A 14,665-nucleotide genomic window follows, 5' to 3' on the forward strand; every position below is an offset into this window, starting at 1 on the left:
CCTAGAGGTAGAAAAAATCATCCTATCTTTAAAACCCTCAAACTGTAAAGGGGACATCTGCCCTGCACAGCTAATAAAAGACGCTGCTAGAGAACTCTCCCCATTTATAACCAAACTGATAAATGCCTCTTTTGCTACAGGTACTATACCTGCCAACCTCAAGCAATCCTGGGTGCTACCAAACCTCAAGAAACAGACACTTGATCCCCTCATTCCCACTAACTATCGACCTATTACCACGGTCCCATTTTTACTAAAAATACTGGATAAAGCCGCCTACACTCAAATACAGAAGCATTTAGAACTGCACAAACTCCTGGGCAACAGACAATCCGGCTTCCGTCCAATGCACGGAACTGAGACTGCCTTAATCGACCTTAAGTCCCAGATAGACGAACTGAGAGACAAAGGAAGGACGGTACTCCTGCTCCTACTCGACCTTTCCGCTGCTTTCGACCTGGTCAACCACAAGGTCTTATGTCGGCACCTTGACTCTGCAGCTCACTTCTCCACGGACGCTATCAAGTGGATCGAGTCCTTCCTGAGCGAGAGGACCATGAGAGTCTTCTCCTCCTCAGCATCTGCCGAGCCTACACCCATCCTATGCGGCGTTCCGCAAGGATCCTGCGTCTCGCCCACCCTATATAACATCTTCACTAAGCCATTGTTCGACGATCTGGACCAGCTGGGTGTCACCTACACTAACTATGCAGATGATACTCAGATTCTCCTACCACTTTCTGGGGATTACAGTGCGGACACGGGCCTAGTGAACAAAATTTACCTTATCATCCAAGCATGGATGGCCACACACGGCCTATGCTTGAATGATGATAAGACTGAACTAATAATATTGGGTTCGCAGGCCAATATTAAAAAACTAGGTCAAGATTACTCTTCCTTCAATATTGACGGCAACACCATCAAAGTCTCCAAGGAAGTAAAAACCCTGGGATTCTACTTGGACTCCACACTATCCTTTGACAAACAGGTCAAATCCCTTACCTCGTCTACGGCTTACACATGCAAACTTCTTAGAGCTGGTAAACCATTCCTCTCTGACTATAGCTGTCTGATCCTGGCTAGAGCTCTTATACTCTCTAGAATCGACTATTGCAATGCCCTTTACATTGAGGCTAACAAATCCACCACTAATAAACTCCAAACGCTACATAATAATGCCTTAAGAGCAGCCCTTTGCATAAATAAGAAAACCCACATCTCTGCCTTGAGACATCAACACAAATGGCTCTCCACATCCAATAAAATACTTCTAAAAACACTCTCTCTGACACACAAAGCTTTGAACAACGCGGCCCCCAGTTACCTCATAGACAAACTTCAGAGAAGAACTTCTCTCAGACCCACTAGAATGGGGAACACTAACTGCCTAAATATCCCCAAATACAAACTGACTACCATCGGGGGCAACAGCTTCACTGTTAAGGCAGCCAGAAGCTGGAACTCACTGCCCCAGGAGTTAAGAGCTGACCAACCATATCCACTCTTCAGGAAAAACTTAATAAAGCATATCACTGCCACCAATCCTTAGTTACCCTTCACCCTTCCCTGAGGACACTATCCTGCAATCAAGAAACAGTATACCTTGCTATACTCTCTCTTTATGTAAATACTGCTGCCCATGCATGTGTACTCATATAAGTTTTATATCCTAGTGCACGCACCTTTGATCCAGCCCTATTGTTCATATTGTATATATCCTGTAATCATACTATACTGCCACAGCCCTATTGTTCATCTTGTATATTTCCTGCATTCATGCAAACTAGCCACAGTCCTATTGTTCATATTGTATATATCCTGTCTGTAACCTGTGTAATCATGTTAGCCTTGCATTTCCTTGTCATTGCGCCCTTTTACTTACGAGTCTGGTGCGTTTAACAAATGAATAAACAAACAAACAAACAAACTTGATATTCGAAGATCCCATACTTAGTCCGGAAGGCGGTCTTCCATTCGTCCCCCTTTTTAACTTTTACGAGATGGTACGCCCCTCTAAGATCCAACTTAGTGTAAATTTGAGCTTCTTTTACTTGGTCCTGCAGTTCTGGGATTAGAGGCAGGGGATATCGGTTTTTAATTGTAACTTGGTTTAATGCACGGTAGTCTATACGAGTCCTTAGATCTCCTTCCTTTTTTGGGGATGAAGAATAAGGGCGAAGCCGCTGGAGATTTGGATGGACAAATGAAGCCGTTATCCAGGTACTGGTCCAGATATCTTTTTAGGTAAAGATTTTCAGGTTCCATGAGTGCGTAGATTCTACTGCATGGGATCTGAGCTCCAGGTATTAAGTCGATCTGGCAATCATACGGTCTATGGGGTGGTAAGGTGTTGGCTTGGTCCTTCTGAAAGACATCCTGAAAGTCCTGGTAATCCTGAGGTAGTCGGTTTGTCGGACTTGTGACTGTTGCAATTGCCTTGGATTCTTTTGGGTAGCAGGCGTGAGCACAACTTGCGAAGGTCAACCTCTTCTCTCGCCAGTCAATACAAGGATTATGTGTTTCTAACCACGGCATACCCAGGATCACTTGAAATTGGGGGGCCTTAATTAAGTTAAACACAATGGTTTCTCGATGTGCGTCTTGGCACCTGTGATTTACCTTTCTAGAGTCATCTCCCTCGTCGAGTGCGTTACAGGACCAGAACAGATCTCCGTTCCGTCGATGGTGGTGACCAGATCAGTTGTTGCCTTTGGGCAAAGAGATAGACTAATCCTTGAAGCCAATTCCTGATTCATATAATTACCTATAGCTCCACTGTCGATGTAAGCTCTGACCGCATGCATACGAGACGGGTGCTGGTGGCTGATGAGGATGATTGGCAAGGCTAGATGTGAGGTCTGGGTACCCTTCTTCTCACTCGACAAGCGGACCTCTACGCTTGCCAGGCAGGGTAGTTTTCCGACACAGGTTCAGTGCTAACCTTGTCTGCAACTCCGACTGTTTTCTTGGGTGGTTTCACTGGACAGTCTCGGAGGAAATGGCCTGCCGTGCCGCAATATAGGCACAATTGTTGTTGTCTTCTCTTATCCCTTTCAGACTTAGATAGCGGTCCTCGCACACCTCCGATTTGCATGGGTTCCGACGTGTCTGTAGTCTTGGCGGTGGTATCTTTAGGACGCACAAACACTCGACTCTCAAATCTAGTTCAATCAGCTTTTCGGTTCTGCAGTCTGATATAGTTGTACCACTAGGTCAATGTATTCCGAACAATCTTGAGGTGGGTTGACCACTTGAGCCAAGACATCTTTTAGCTCACCTCTCAACCCATGATGAAATAACGGGACCCTTTTTTCCTCCGGCCAACTGATTTCCACCACTAGTCTGTTAAAGGTTGCAATATAAGTTAACAGGTCTTGGTTCCCTTGACGAAGAGAGAGCAGTTCGTTATCCAAGGCTTGACCTTGGGAGTGCCGAGCAAACAACTTCTCCATATTCTGCTGAAACCCCTAAAAGTCTTGAAGAAGGGGTCGTCTTGATTCACTAGCAGTATGGACCAATCCGCTGCACTCCCACTGAGGTATGAAAGAATAAAGGCCACCTTAGCTTGGTCATTCGGAAAGGCCCCTAGTCTGCATAGGAAGTGTAGACGGCACTGGTTCATAATAACCGCAAACCGCTTAGGATCGCCTGCAAAGCGTTCTGGAGGAGCCAAAGGTATGGCTCCTGGAAGGACCACTTGCACTGGATTACTGGACTGGGTTGGGACTGAAGCTCTCATTGTTGGCAACAGTGTGTGGCCAGCCTGAGCCTGGAGTAGTTGCCGGGCTAAATCATCGGCGCGCTCTTTCGCTACAATCAGTTCTCTTCGTAAAGCATTAGTATCTTGCCTAGCCGAGTGCACCTCTGATCTGAGTTCACCTAAAAGCTGGGCTAATTGGTCTGTCTCTGAGGTTTCCATGGCGCCCAGGTAGAGGTTTGTGTGTAGGCTTTGCGTTCTGTTACGCTCACCTGATCTCCACAGGAGCACCGAACCGAGCTGGATGATCTGGTGGTGAGTTTTGTCTTGTACTCCCCTCCGATACGAAAGCAGGCTTGCCTAGAAAGGTAAATCATAGGTGGATGAGGGCGGCTCCTGCCTCCCGTGGCATTCTCTTGCACCCCCCGCTATATCCCACCTTTGAGTTAAGAATAGCGGGCTGTCCGTCCTGCCACTGTTCGCAGAGGTGTGTCGTAGTTCTAGGATCTAGTTACTTCACTGATCCTATTGAAAGTTCCAGACAACTGTGACTCTATGGTAAGTCTTATTCCAAAGAGATGGATAGCTAAGAGTTCAAGTTGCAAAAGTTCACTCTGTACCTTTCTTTACAGATTCCCTCTTCGTGCATACGATGGAACGAGGTTCTTGGTAGCTGGCTTCCCAAGGTAAGATTTGCGCCAGTGCTATGCAAAAGTCTTTCCCCCTGATACTGTTTTTCTGCACAAATAACCTGATGTTTTTGTATTCTGCAGGTGCAGAATCTCCTGCACAAAGGCTGCGTGATGAAGGATTGCGAGTCCGTGAGGATTGCTGCCTACAGGTGAGTGCTGCCTCGTGCAGGATTATAAGTCCGAATGAGGCCTTCCCACTGCTCTGCTAACCTGATGTCTTCTTTCTGTTTTACAGATGCGGCAGTCCCGGAGCGGCAGTCGAAAGATGAAGCGGAGATCGAGTGATGACGGTCCGATGATTCGCTGGTAAGTATTAGTGCGGCGCTGAACTGCGATGAAGAGCGTGTGGTCTGCAAGGCTAATCTGATGTTCTTTCCTTTTCAGTTCTGAAGAAGCGTGGACTCCCGAGCGGCCGCGATGAAGAGACTGGTAAGTATCTTGTTCTGCTCTTCTTTCTCACTCTTCTTTGCAGGTAGCTCGAGACCACTGGACGGGTCTGGCTGATGGCTGGCCTGGAGCTGCAGACACAGTGAGCGTTACGCTGCAGGTGTGCAGAATAACGCGAAGCGTGTTCTGTATGAAGGGTGTGGCTTATATAGTCTTCTGAAAGTAGTCCCAGCAACCACACACAAGCAAATAGTCCCACGGCAAATAATCCCTTCACCCTGCCTCATATTGGTTCGCACGTGCCTCTCTGGGTCTGAAACGTGCCATGTTGGTGATGGCAGTATGAGTCTGGTGCCAACGGCGCCAGGACCGAGTCCAGGAAGCCCCTGCAAGATTCCCATGGGCCTTGGGCAGGGTGGTCTGTACCTGATGTTTGGGGATATGGACCGTGACAGGAGGTGAACATCTCCCGCCTGGAGAAGAGAGAGACTGAGGTCAGAGGGCGGACTCAAATGGCCCCAACACTGTACCACTACAATCATCTGAGAGACCGAGGTCGGCCTCAAGTGGCACCAACACTGTGCCACTACAATCACCCTGCAGTGAAACCATGCCACGAATGTTCCTTGACTGCCAGACTATCTAAGGTCTAGGCCAATGTGGGCCCCCGGGCAATACCTGCTTGGCACCCTGAGCTGAACCAACAACATGTGTCTGACCACTCGGCACATGCAAGAAGCAGTGCAACAGGCAAAGTATGGGTTGCAGCTCCTCATGAGTGCTTGTGCGCCCTCTGGTGCCATTGGAGGAAGGGGACACTCTCGACTGGGGGGGGCATTGCCAAAAAGGGAGGTGAATGTTATCCTGTCACCACCGTGCCCTGTCAATATCATATGACGCAGGCCTGGATGCCCCATGACCTGTGTCTCGCTGCCCTGCTCCAACATCAAGGCACTATGCTGATGTGGCCCTTGGCACCCACCAGGTGCGGCTTTGCCGGCCGCTGAACAGTACCGTCAATGACCTTGACCCGATGAAGTGACTGCTGAATGGTCACAGGTGGAAAGTGGACTGGTTGCCTTAAGTACTGCAGTTGCTCAAAGAGGACTCGGTGAACATGTGTTTTGATGCTGTGAACCTGCCTGTTAGATACATGCTTAAAGTGGTCTCAGTAAAGAACAGTGATGTGAAACTGTGCTCCCGCACTTTGTAGGGGTGCTCTATATGGTACTAGCAGCTACCCATGGGCGTCATGCAGTGATTGCAATTCCATACCCAAGGTTAATAAAGGGTTTTGTAACTTGTGGTCTAACTGCCAACCATCCACTGGCGGTTCACCCACCACGACTGTCACCTGAGGGTGATGGGTTGAAATGTATTTTATCTGTATAAATATGTGAGCCCCATGTGTTTAGCAGTGGCATATCCTATTTGTGGTCCCACGACTCTGACGTCTCCCAAGTAATGTTGTTCTGAAATGGGGGGGGATTCATTAATATTGTAGTAACATTTGTTTGTTCGTTATGAAAAAGGAGTGTTGTGTCGTGACCCTCCCATGTGTATTGCCCCTTTAAGGGGATGTGTCCCTCCCACGTGTATTGCCCTTTTAAGATGGGCCATGACGGTGTAATGGCCCAAGCTAATAAAAGAGCCCTGCAGGCACATGCAGCAGAACGGATGCAGACTCCAAGATGGAGTCTGTGTCTCATTTAGGCCTGCAAGCCCACACCGTTTACGCACGGGCCTGCAGGCCATGTTGCCATGGGGCCCTCCTGCCAGAGAAGAGGCCAGGGTCCGCATGAGAGCGTGTAAGGCTCGCCCTGCCCCTCCAAAACTGGGTGTCTCCCTGGCAATCCCTCAAGGCACTGGGTCTCAGTGGTGCTGGTGCGATGTCCATGGCCAGCACCCCGCATCATAATGTGGAACTTGATACACAATTATGCAGATTGCGTAGACTAGATCTCGAAACATCTAGACATAATCTCACACGATGTACTGATCATTCAAACTGAACAATTCTGGTCTACATTTTCATGGCTGCAGCATACCACATTTGTCAAATAGTCAAGAAAATAATAATAACGAGGGTCCAATGTATAGTGGAGTAAGCTAGTTTAACCTTGAGGCCTTTACTTGTGCTTATTAGGTTTTTATTATTTTCTGCGTATCAAAATAATTTGATTTTTAGCAATGGGTATACAGATGGTATGTAATTTTGAAGTGATTTTATTTGTGTGTATTATCATATGTTGTGCATTTGTATCTTTTTTACATGGTGCAAAAAGCTTATAGCTAAATGCACTTTAAACAAACAACAACAAAAATAGGTGTACATTATGCTTCTTCACGGTGTACAATAAAGGCAGGTGGGGGGGGGGTCTGGTTAGCTGAGCACTCTTTTTGAGATTAGTTACCAGCTGGCAGCATTATTTCATGATTAATACAAATAAAAAGTCAGTTTTAGCAAATGGCAATCTTTCACAAGAGGGGGATAAAATAAAGGGAGTGAGACGTGATCAAGAGGAATTTTCAAGTGTTTTTTGGAGGCTGCGTATTGTGTCACTTGTTTAGCCTCGTTGAGTCGTTATATGGGTTGGGCTTATTTCGGATTTACCCTGGGCAGTCGTTCTGTGTCTGTATTACTGGACTTCATATCCCAGCGCGCTTCGCAATGTGCTTCCGGTTCACGCTCTGCAGTGTGGGATCGGCAGGCATGGACCTTACGCTCTGAATCGCTGTTTACAAGCCTGGGAAGTGCCAGTGTGGTCTAGTATTCTGCTCGCGGAGCCCCCCAACACCCGGGAATATGCCGATGAAGGGCCGCTTCCCGATCCGCCGCACGCTGGCCTACCTGCAGGAGGGCCAGATTGTGTTCAAGAGCTCGGTGAAGGTCATGACTGTCAACTACAACACACACGGAGAGCTCGGGGATGGCGCAAGGTGAGACCACGATAGGCACGTGGGTGGGAACGCAGGTGAGGGGGAGTCTGCTCGTGACAGTGGTTGGTGGGACCGTATGAGCATATTGGGGGTTGGTGTGAGGATGCATATATATGAATTGATCTGCTTTTCCTTTGATAGTATGGTAGGTGTTACATGCCTCAAGAAGGCTTATGGGTCCATGTTAGACATACGTAGAGTCATCCGATTAACCTATCCATAAACTAGGAACATTTTGTCATATCCATAGACTTGGAAAGGTATTGCAGAAGCCAATGTCTGAAAAAATAGAGCACAATGGCCAAGTCTCCAGATACAGTGCATTCCAGTACTGTACTACCTTAAATCGGTGTAATATACCCAGCAAGTGGGAGTAGTGCATCTGCCATATGCTTGCTCAGGTGAGCTATAGACCTGTATAAATCGAGCAGCCCCTTTCACCAAGAGAACCTGTGGTACGTGCTACCTGATGGAAGGACGGTTAATGTGATTTAAAGTGCTTCTTTTCGTTTATGGGAATTTCTAGACATAAGCAAGCTTCGATTACTGAAATATATTTGTATTTACTTCAAAGTATGGCAGTTGGCAAAGTCCTCCATTCAGATTGGAGCTGGGTTTACACAATATGCCTCACTCAACAAGGTACGGGCTTGTGAATAATGTCGCACATTACGGAAATTCATTGCCAGAAAGAGTTCATGCTTATCACCCCTTTGAGTATAGGTTTCAACTCGGCACATGCCTGGTTAAAGAAATAACACTTTACTTGAGTTTAATCAAATAAGCCAACGATAGCCATGCTAGCTTAATATGTTTTTAATGGGCTCCCTGTGCAGTTCATTTCCCTTGCTTCTCTACAGGTGCAGCCAGTGCTCCAGATAGGATTTTGAGGTGGGAGTATTTTACGCATGCTTTTTCAAATTGGAGAATAAATGCATATCAAAAGAGTAAAAATGAGTTTTCTCCTCTGCAAGAGAGTAAAACGTATCCAACACATACTATCGAATTGTATATTTTAAAGCGCAATATGCAGAGAGGTGATGGAAGTCTTTCTTGAAAGTAACAGCTTTAATGTTTTACTGCGTTTGTTCCAAGTACATTTTTCTGAACAAACACAGTAAAACCTTAACACCACCAGTTTCGGCGAAAAGCTTCCCTCGCCTCTCTGCCTAACAAAAGGCAAGTGCACACATCCAGGGGTGCACCTAGGCTAAAATTTAGGCAGGGGCTAACTCTTCAAATGTTCGGAGGGGCACTAACTTCAGAGACGGTGGAGGAGTGGCAAAACTGCTTGTGTAGGGGGGCATCTAACTTCATTACTCATTGTAATGAGACCATTCCAGTGCAGCTTCAATGTTACAATCAGTTAACCCTTTCCTTTAAGTCTGAAATACCCACTTCTTGCTGATCCTGAAGGTCCTAGAAAGTGTGAAAATGGCAGATGGTGTGCAATGAAAGATTCAATATCATAGCATAAGAGAACATTGCAGAGTGTGGGGCAGAACTCTGGACGGCCCAAGCAACTTCAATGGTTGGGAGCAACAGGGGAGAAAATGTAATGTTGATTCTACCACAGTCCGCTATACTAGAATCTCTGCTGCATTGACTGGCTGGTGAGACTTTCTGCCTTTCAAATCCAGTGTTACGAGACTGGGGGAGGTCCAGTGCCTGAGTTTAACAGTTAACTGCTCACACACGTTTACTGGAACATTGGCTCTTCCTACAGGAAGGAGGGGCTCAGGGAGAAACCGTCACACAGTGGCTGAATCAATCTGTTATTGTTCAAGCGTCTGCATCACCTGGACGATTTGCAGATTCCACTCGTGAGGCTGCTAGGTCTGACTCTTTGTAATTGGCCGACCTTTGAAGAGATTTACTGCACTGATAAAGTCAGCTGTAAATGCACAAGATTGTGTGAGTAATTGTACTGCGCGGTGTTGCAGAGCTATGAATGGGTTTGCTAGGGTCACACTTGGCGGCCCTGCTTCTATCACTGAAGATGGATGAATCACATTCAACTCAATGTTAAAGGCTATTTATACTGTGCACTACTGGAATGGTCCCCTGGCGCTCTGGCGGATCTGAATGGAAAAAGGGTAGGATGGGTTAGTAGGCTTGAGTGTGAAAAGTGCAAGAGAGCTGTGCTTGGGTGTGCTTTTCGTTTGGTAGCCGTTATGTGCTATTGTGCGAAGACTGTGTGGTGTCTTTTGTTGTTGCAGAGTTGTGAAATGCGTGCGGTTGTGCTTCGAGGTATGGTTGTGTTTAGTCAGAGTTTGAGCGGTGTATGCAGAGGGGTGAGTTTTAAAAACATTTTTTTTAGTAGGGTTGATTAGCGGGATCCCTATCTAGATGTGATGCATGATAATATTCATAATACTTTATTGTGATTTAATCCTAAATTAGGATTTTACACAAATATACCAATACATAGATACATGAATATACTAATGCGTAAATCGAACATCTTAGATCCTAAGTCGCACCATAACGATCTACTAATCGATGGTACTCAAAATACAATGATGCAATAATGCAAGAATACAAGTTAAACAGATAGGGCAATAAAACAATAAGGACCAGGCGGTGGAACAATGAAACAGTGAGGCGATATAACAATGCAGGTGAAAACACAACAGCATGACCAGATGTATATATCAGATCACTTTCCACATTACCAGATGCCGAATATCTGAACAGCCGGGTCATTAGATGTTTTGTGCTGCGTGCAGATTTTAAACCAGTAGCAAAGTTTTGACATGAGACCATATCCTGAAGAGAGCTAGCTGGAATCCTAGGGATTCAGAGTTCAAACAGTTGTCCCAGAAAACCTCAGTTATTGCCTCGTAATTGTGGACCCATTTCCCAAGTGCACACATGTATAATGATCCTAATTTAGGACCAAGGGTCAAAACATGCCTAGGTGTTTCAAGCATTCCTACGGTCTGATATATTCGGCAGGACCTAGACTCAGGAGGCACCTTCAAACGAGGACCAGTAACAGCCCGAACCGGGAGCTGATTTGTCCGTAGCCTTAATATAAACTGCCTTACCTCTGGTGCTGGACATAGCATCAGGTAGGGTTGAGGTTTTCGGAATCTGTAGGTGACATGCGACACAGCCTCATATCCACTCAATTTAGACAGGTGGTTAGAGTTCATGCTCCAATCCCACCTGTTGAGCTTTTGTTCAAAGGATCGTTTTAGGTGGCTATAGGGCATGTGTTTCTTTTGGGTGTAGGACCAATCTCCTCAAAGAGAGATTCATTAAGTTGTTTAAAGTGAAGCCCCCGGGGGTGCTTCTCTACTTCATAGTGGTCCCCGGCCACTTGCAACAATTTGCATGAAGGAGCAGAACAGGCTTTCAGGAGAAATATACCTCGGGCACGCAGTGCCATACCTCTCAAAGAGATGAGGGCCAACTCTAGGCGCAGAAACTGCACTGAGCAGGAAGGACCTAATCCCAAGGCACTGTGACAAAAATTGCCCTCCACAACATTCAGCCATTTTAGGTCTTGCATGGCCCATGCCTCCAGGCCGTGGAGAATGGAAGAGGCAAAACACTGTTGGTATAGTTTTAGAAAACCTGCCATGCTAAAGCCTGAGGTTCCCTTAGCAAATTTACAAGCCTGCGAGTTAAGCAGTCTTGTATGTCATAATGCGGTCTAGATGTGATGCAAGGCTAATCTTCTTAGTTCTATCTAGATGCAATGCATGCTAATCTTCACAGTTCTATTTAGATGTGACGCAAGCTAATATTCACAATTCTATCTATATGTGAAGAATGCTTGGTTGACAGTAAAAGTTTATTTACAGCTACGAAACTGCATACATTCTGGGAGTAAACTCTATGTATGTAGGCAAGTTATTAACAGCGTGATAGTTATACATGCAATGTTTTGTTGCTTGTAATCTCCCTAAATTACACCTGCGCCTCTTCCTCGTCCCAGTAGTTTGGAATTAATCCACATTAACATTGTCTTACATTAAGGGAGGATGGTAAATAGCATTCATGATTTTGATATCAATTATGTCATACACATTTTTAATTTCTGGGCTCTATATATTTCTGATAGTTTAATCCTCATAGGCTAACAGGATTATCTCATTGCAGTATTCCGGTGGGTGGCGGATGCTTTTCCAGCTCAATAGGCCCTTCAGCTGAGATACTTATACTGCTTTTACTGGTAGAATGGTCCACATGCTGTTTACAAAAGAAAATATGAAGTCATACTAAAAAAACAATGACACAAACTATAAACAAACGGGCGCACTGCACAATGTGTATTGCTAATCAACTCCTTTTGCAAGTCACATGCGAATGGCTGCATTTGACACAAGGTTGCATTGAACACTAGGTTGCATTGAACACGATTTTAGTCATTTGACACACTGTGCTGTAGACATCACACAGGTCCCACCACCCAGAAGCTGTATTTCCACAGTCTGCTAGAGACAGCACTCATATGCGAGGGATATGGCCAATCACGCAGGCTACATTGGCCGCTGCAGAGCCCTGTCATTGATTCCATAGCTCTAAGCATGCTTAGTGTTCTCCTTAAATGGAAAATCGGGCAGAAGTCCACGAAGAACACTTTTTAGAGCGTTCTATCTGCTAGGGGGGATGATCCTGTTGGAGTACCTGAAAGATTGGGCTTTTGTCGAGGCAAAAGTAACGTACCACATCCAAAATAAAAACAGGTTATGTCCCTTCTCCATGGATCGAACATGAGTGGTAGCGAATAACCCTGTTCAGATTCAGCCAAATAAATCATGGGCCATGCATGACATTGTTGGTACTTCTGTTTCAGGCCTGTCCCTGTCCCCAATCAAACTCGCCAGACAGAACCTGTTTGTTTTGAAGAATTTATTTAAAAAAAGCAACCGCTTGCAGTGATTCCTGTGCTAAGCATCCGCCCTTTCCACCATCCCCAAAAGTGTGCGTCCTACTCCTATTACAGTAATATGGCACAGCAGTTCACACAAAGCTAGCATTTGCTTAATATGTGTTCCAGCGCCATCTACTGGAAAGAAAGACTAGGGGAATTCACAAAAAAGTACTGTGGCCAGCCTGCGTAAATGGTACGAAAATAAAAATAAAATGCGGCGTATATACATTCTTTTACTGCGTAAAAAGCCCATATCTGGAGGGCTGACTGCAGCTGAGCTAGGCCGATTGTATCCACATAACACATTTTAAACACATAGAGGTTACGGTTGGTCTTCTAAAATGTGACTTTGTATAGCGCCTTACTGATTTTATTGTGGGCTTTGTCATGTTGTGAATACGGGCTAAGCGTCCTCCCACTTCGTTAATGTGGGAAGGCCCACGTTTGGGCCTGGACAAGGGGAAAATTACGTTGGGCTATGGAGGGGGTGGGGAAAGGGAAAATGGCAGTTACTCGAATAACGGTGTGTAAAGAAACAAGTTTTACACCGGTCGTCGTGTGTGTGTTTCCTTAAGGTTGTGGATCTCCCCGCTCGAGTGGACCTCAAAGCGGGTGAGGCACAACCTGACACTGACGATGAAGGTGGCCCCAGTCGGGGGACACACCACAACAGCTGCAACAACCTGAAGCGCTGGGGACTGCACACGCGTACCACACGTAGCTTGATTGAGCGAAACGCAGAGCCTGCAACCCTGTGGCCCAGGAGCGTGCAGTCGGGCATATACAACGCACGTTGGTGCGCCTCCCATCAAGGTACAGAGGGGGTGGGGGAAGTAAATGCTCCCACACGCAGTCCAGAGCTTATGCATTGAGAGACTGCCAAGGCCCGAGGGGATCGACAAGGGCATAGCCCACAAGGACCCCCCCTGACCCCAGCAAGCACTGCAAGAATAGAGTGGACCACCACAGCACGTCAGAAAGTGGTGAGAAACCCCAACTAGCGCAGAAGGAATAGAGGACCACTATACCCTGTCAGAAAGTGGTGTGCCACCCTCAAGGAAAGATGAGGAACGGCAATAGAAAACCAAGAGGGGGTAGACCCCCAGTCATTGAAGCTGAATAGTGCTACTAGAGCACCACCGAGACCGCACCATGTCGGGTACGACGTTGCATCCACGTCAGGCAGAGGAGGTGACCCATCCTTCCCTCGGGCAGAGGATCCCAAATACTGCATCTACCGCATTCAACCTGCGTGACACCAGCAACCTGGGGCCACGATGGAGAATCTGGTTAAGAGACTTTAAATTCTATGTAGGCGCCCATAGGGCTCAATGAGGACAGATTAAAGAATACACTTTCCATGGCAGTCGGGCCAGCGGTCAGGGACATCGCAGGTGAACTGCTCAACCTAGCAATGGCATTGTTCCGGGACCTACACACCAAATTGTCAGAAGACTTTGCGCCCTCACCAACTTTGACTATGAAAGACACATCTTTCACACGACGCACCAAGGCAAAGGGGAATCTCTCTACAATTTCATCATGAGACCGAGAATAAAATTTAAACACTGTGAATTCCATAGATACTCCAATGCAAAGGCCTTGAGATCCCAAGTCATAGTACCAATGTGACTCTCAAGCCTTCAAGAAGAAACGCCTGCAAAAACAGAGATCACTAGAGGAAATCCTAGCTTTGGCTCGCATGGAAGCTGCCTTCGAATCTCAGCTAGATAATTTGAGCAAAGTCTCTATACAGCCCAAAACAACTGAGCCTGGCACAGTCAACATATTGTACCCCACACCAAACCTGCCGGCCAGACGCTTGGAAGCCACTTGCTTCAGATGTGGATATGAATACCCTCACTTCGGAGGCTGCCCAGCATTCGGTCGGAAATGGGAGCCGTGTGCAGACGATGACGGTGTCCAGTCAACTGGTCGACAACAAACTGGTCGACTGCAATTTGGTCGACACCATTTGGTCGAATGCCAAATGGGCAAATTTTTTTTTTTTTATATATGTGTTTTGTGGGTTTTCGTGTGGGGGGAAAAAAAAGGGGGGTT

General features: G+C 46.5%; 1 protein-coding gene across 1 annotated transcript in view; it reads left to right on the forward strand.

Moving 5' to 3' along the window:
* The first annotated feature begins 7,446 nt into the window (after positions 1-7,446).
* Positions 7,447-14,665, forward strand: part of MRPS25 (mitochondrial ribosomal protein S25) — a 68,074-nt gene continuing 60,855 nt past the window's right edge. The window contains exon 1 of the mRNA XM_069643423.1: positions 7,447-7,719. Coding sequence (XP_069499524.1) covers positions 7,586-7,719 — 134 coding nt within the window. The 5' untranslated portion in view covers positions 7,447-7,585. The remainder of the gene's footprint in view (positions 7,720-14,665) is intronic.

Source organism: Ambystoma mexicanum, chromosome 2p (assembly GCF_040938575.1).
Source record: "Ambystoma mexicanum isolate Mex_15411 chromosome 2p, UKY_AmexF1_1, whole genome shotgun sequence".
Taxonomy (NCBI): domain Eukaryota; kingdom Metazoa; phylum Chordata; class Amphibia; order Caudata; family Ambystomatidae; genus Ambystoma; species Ambystoma mexicanum.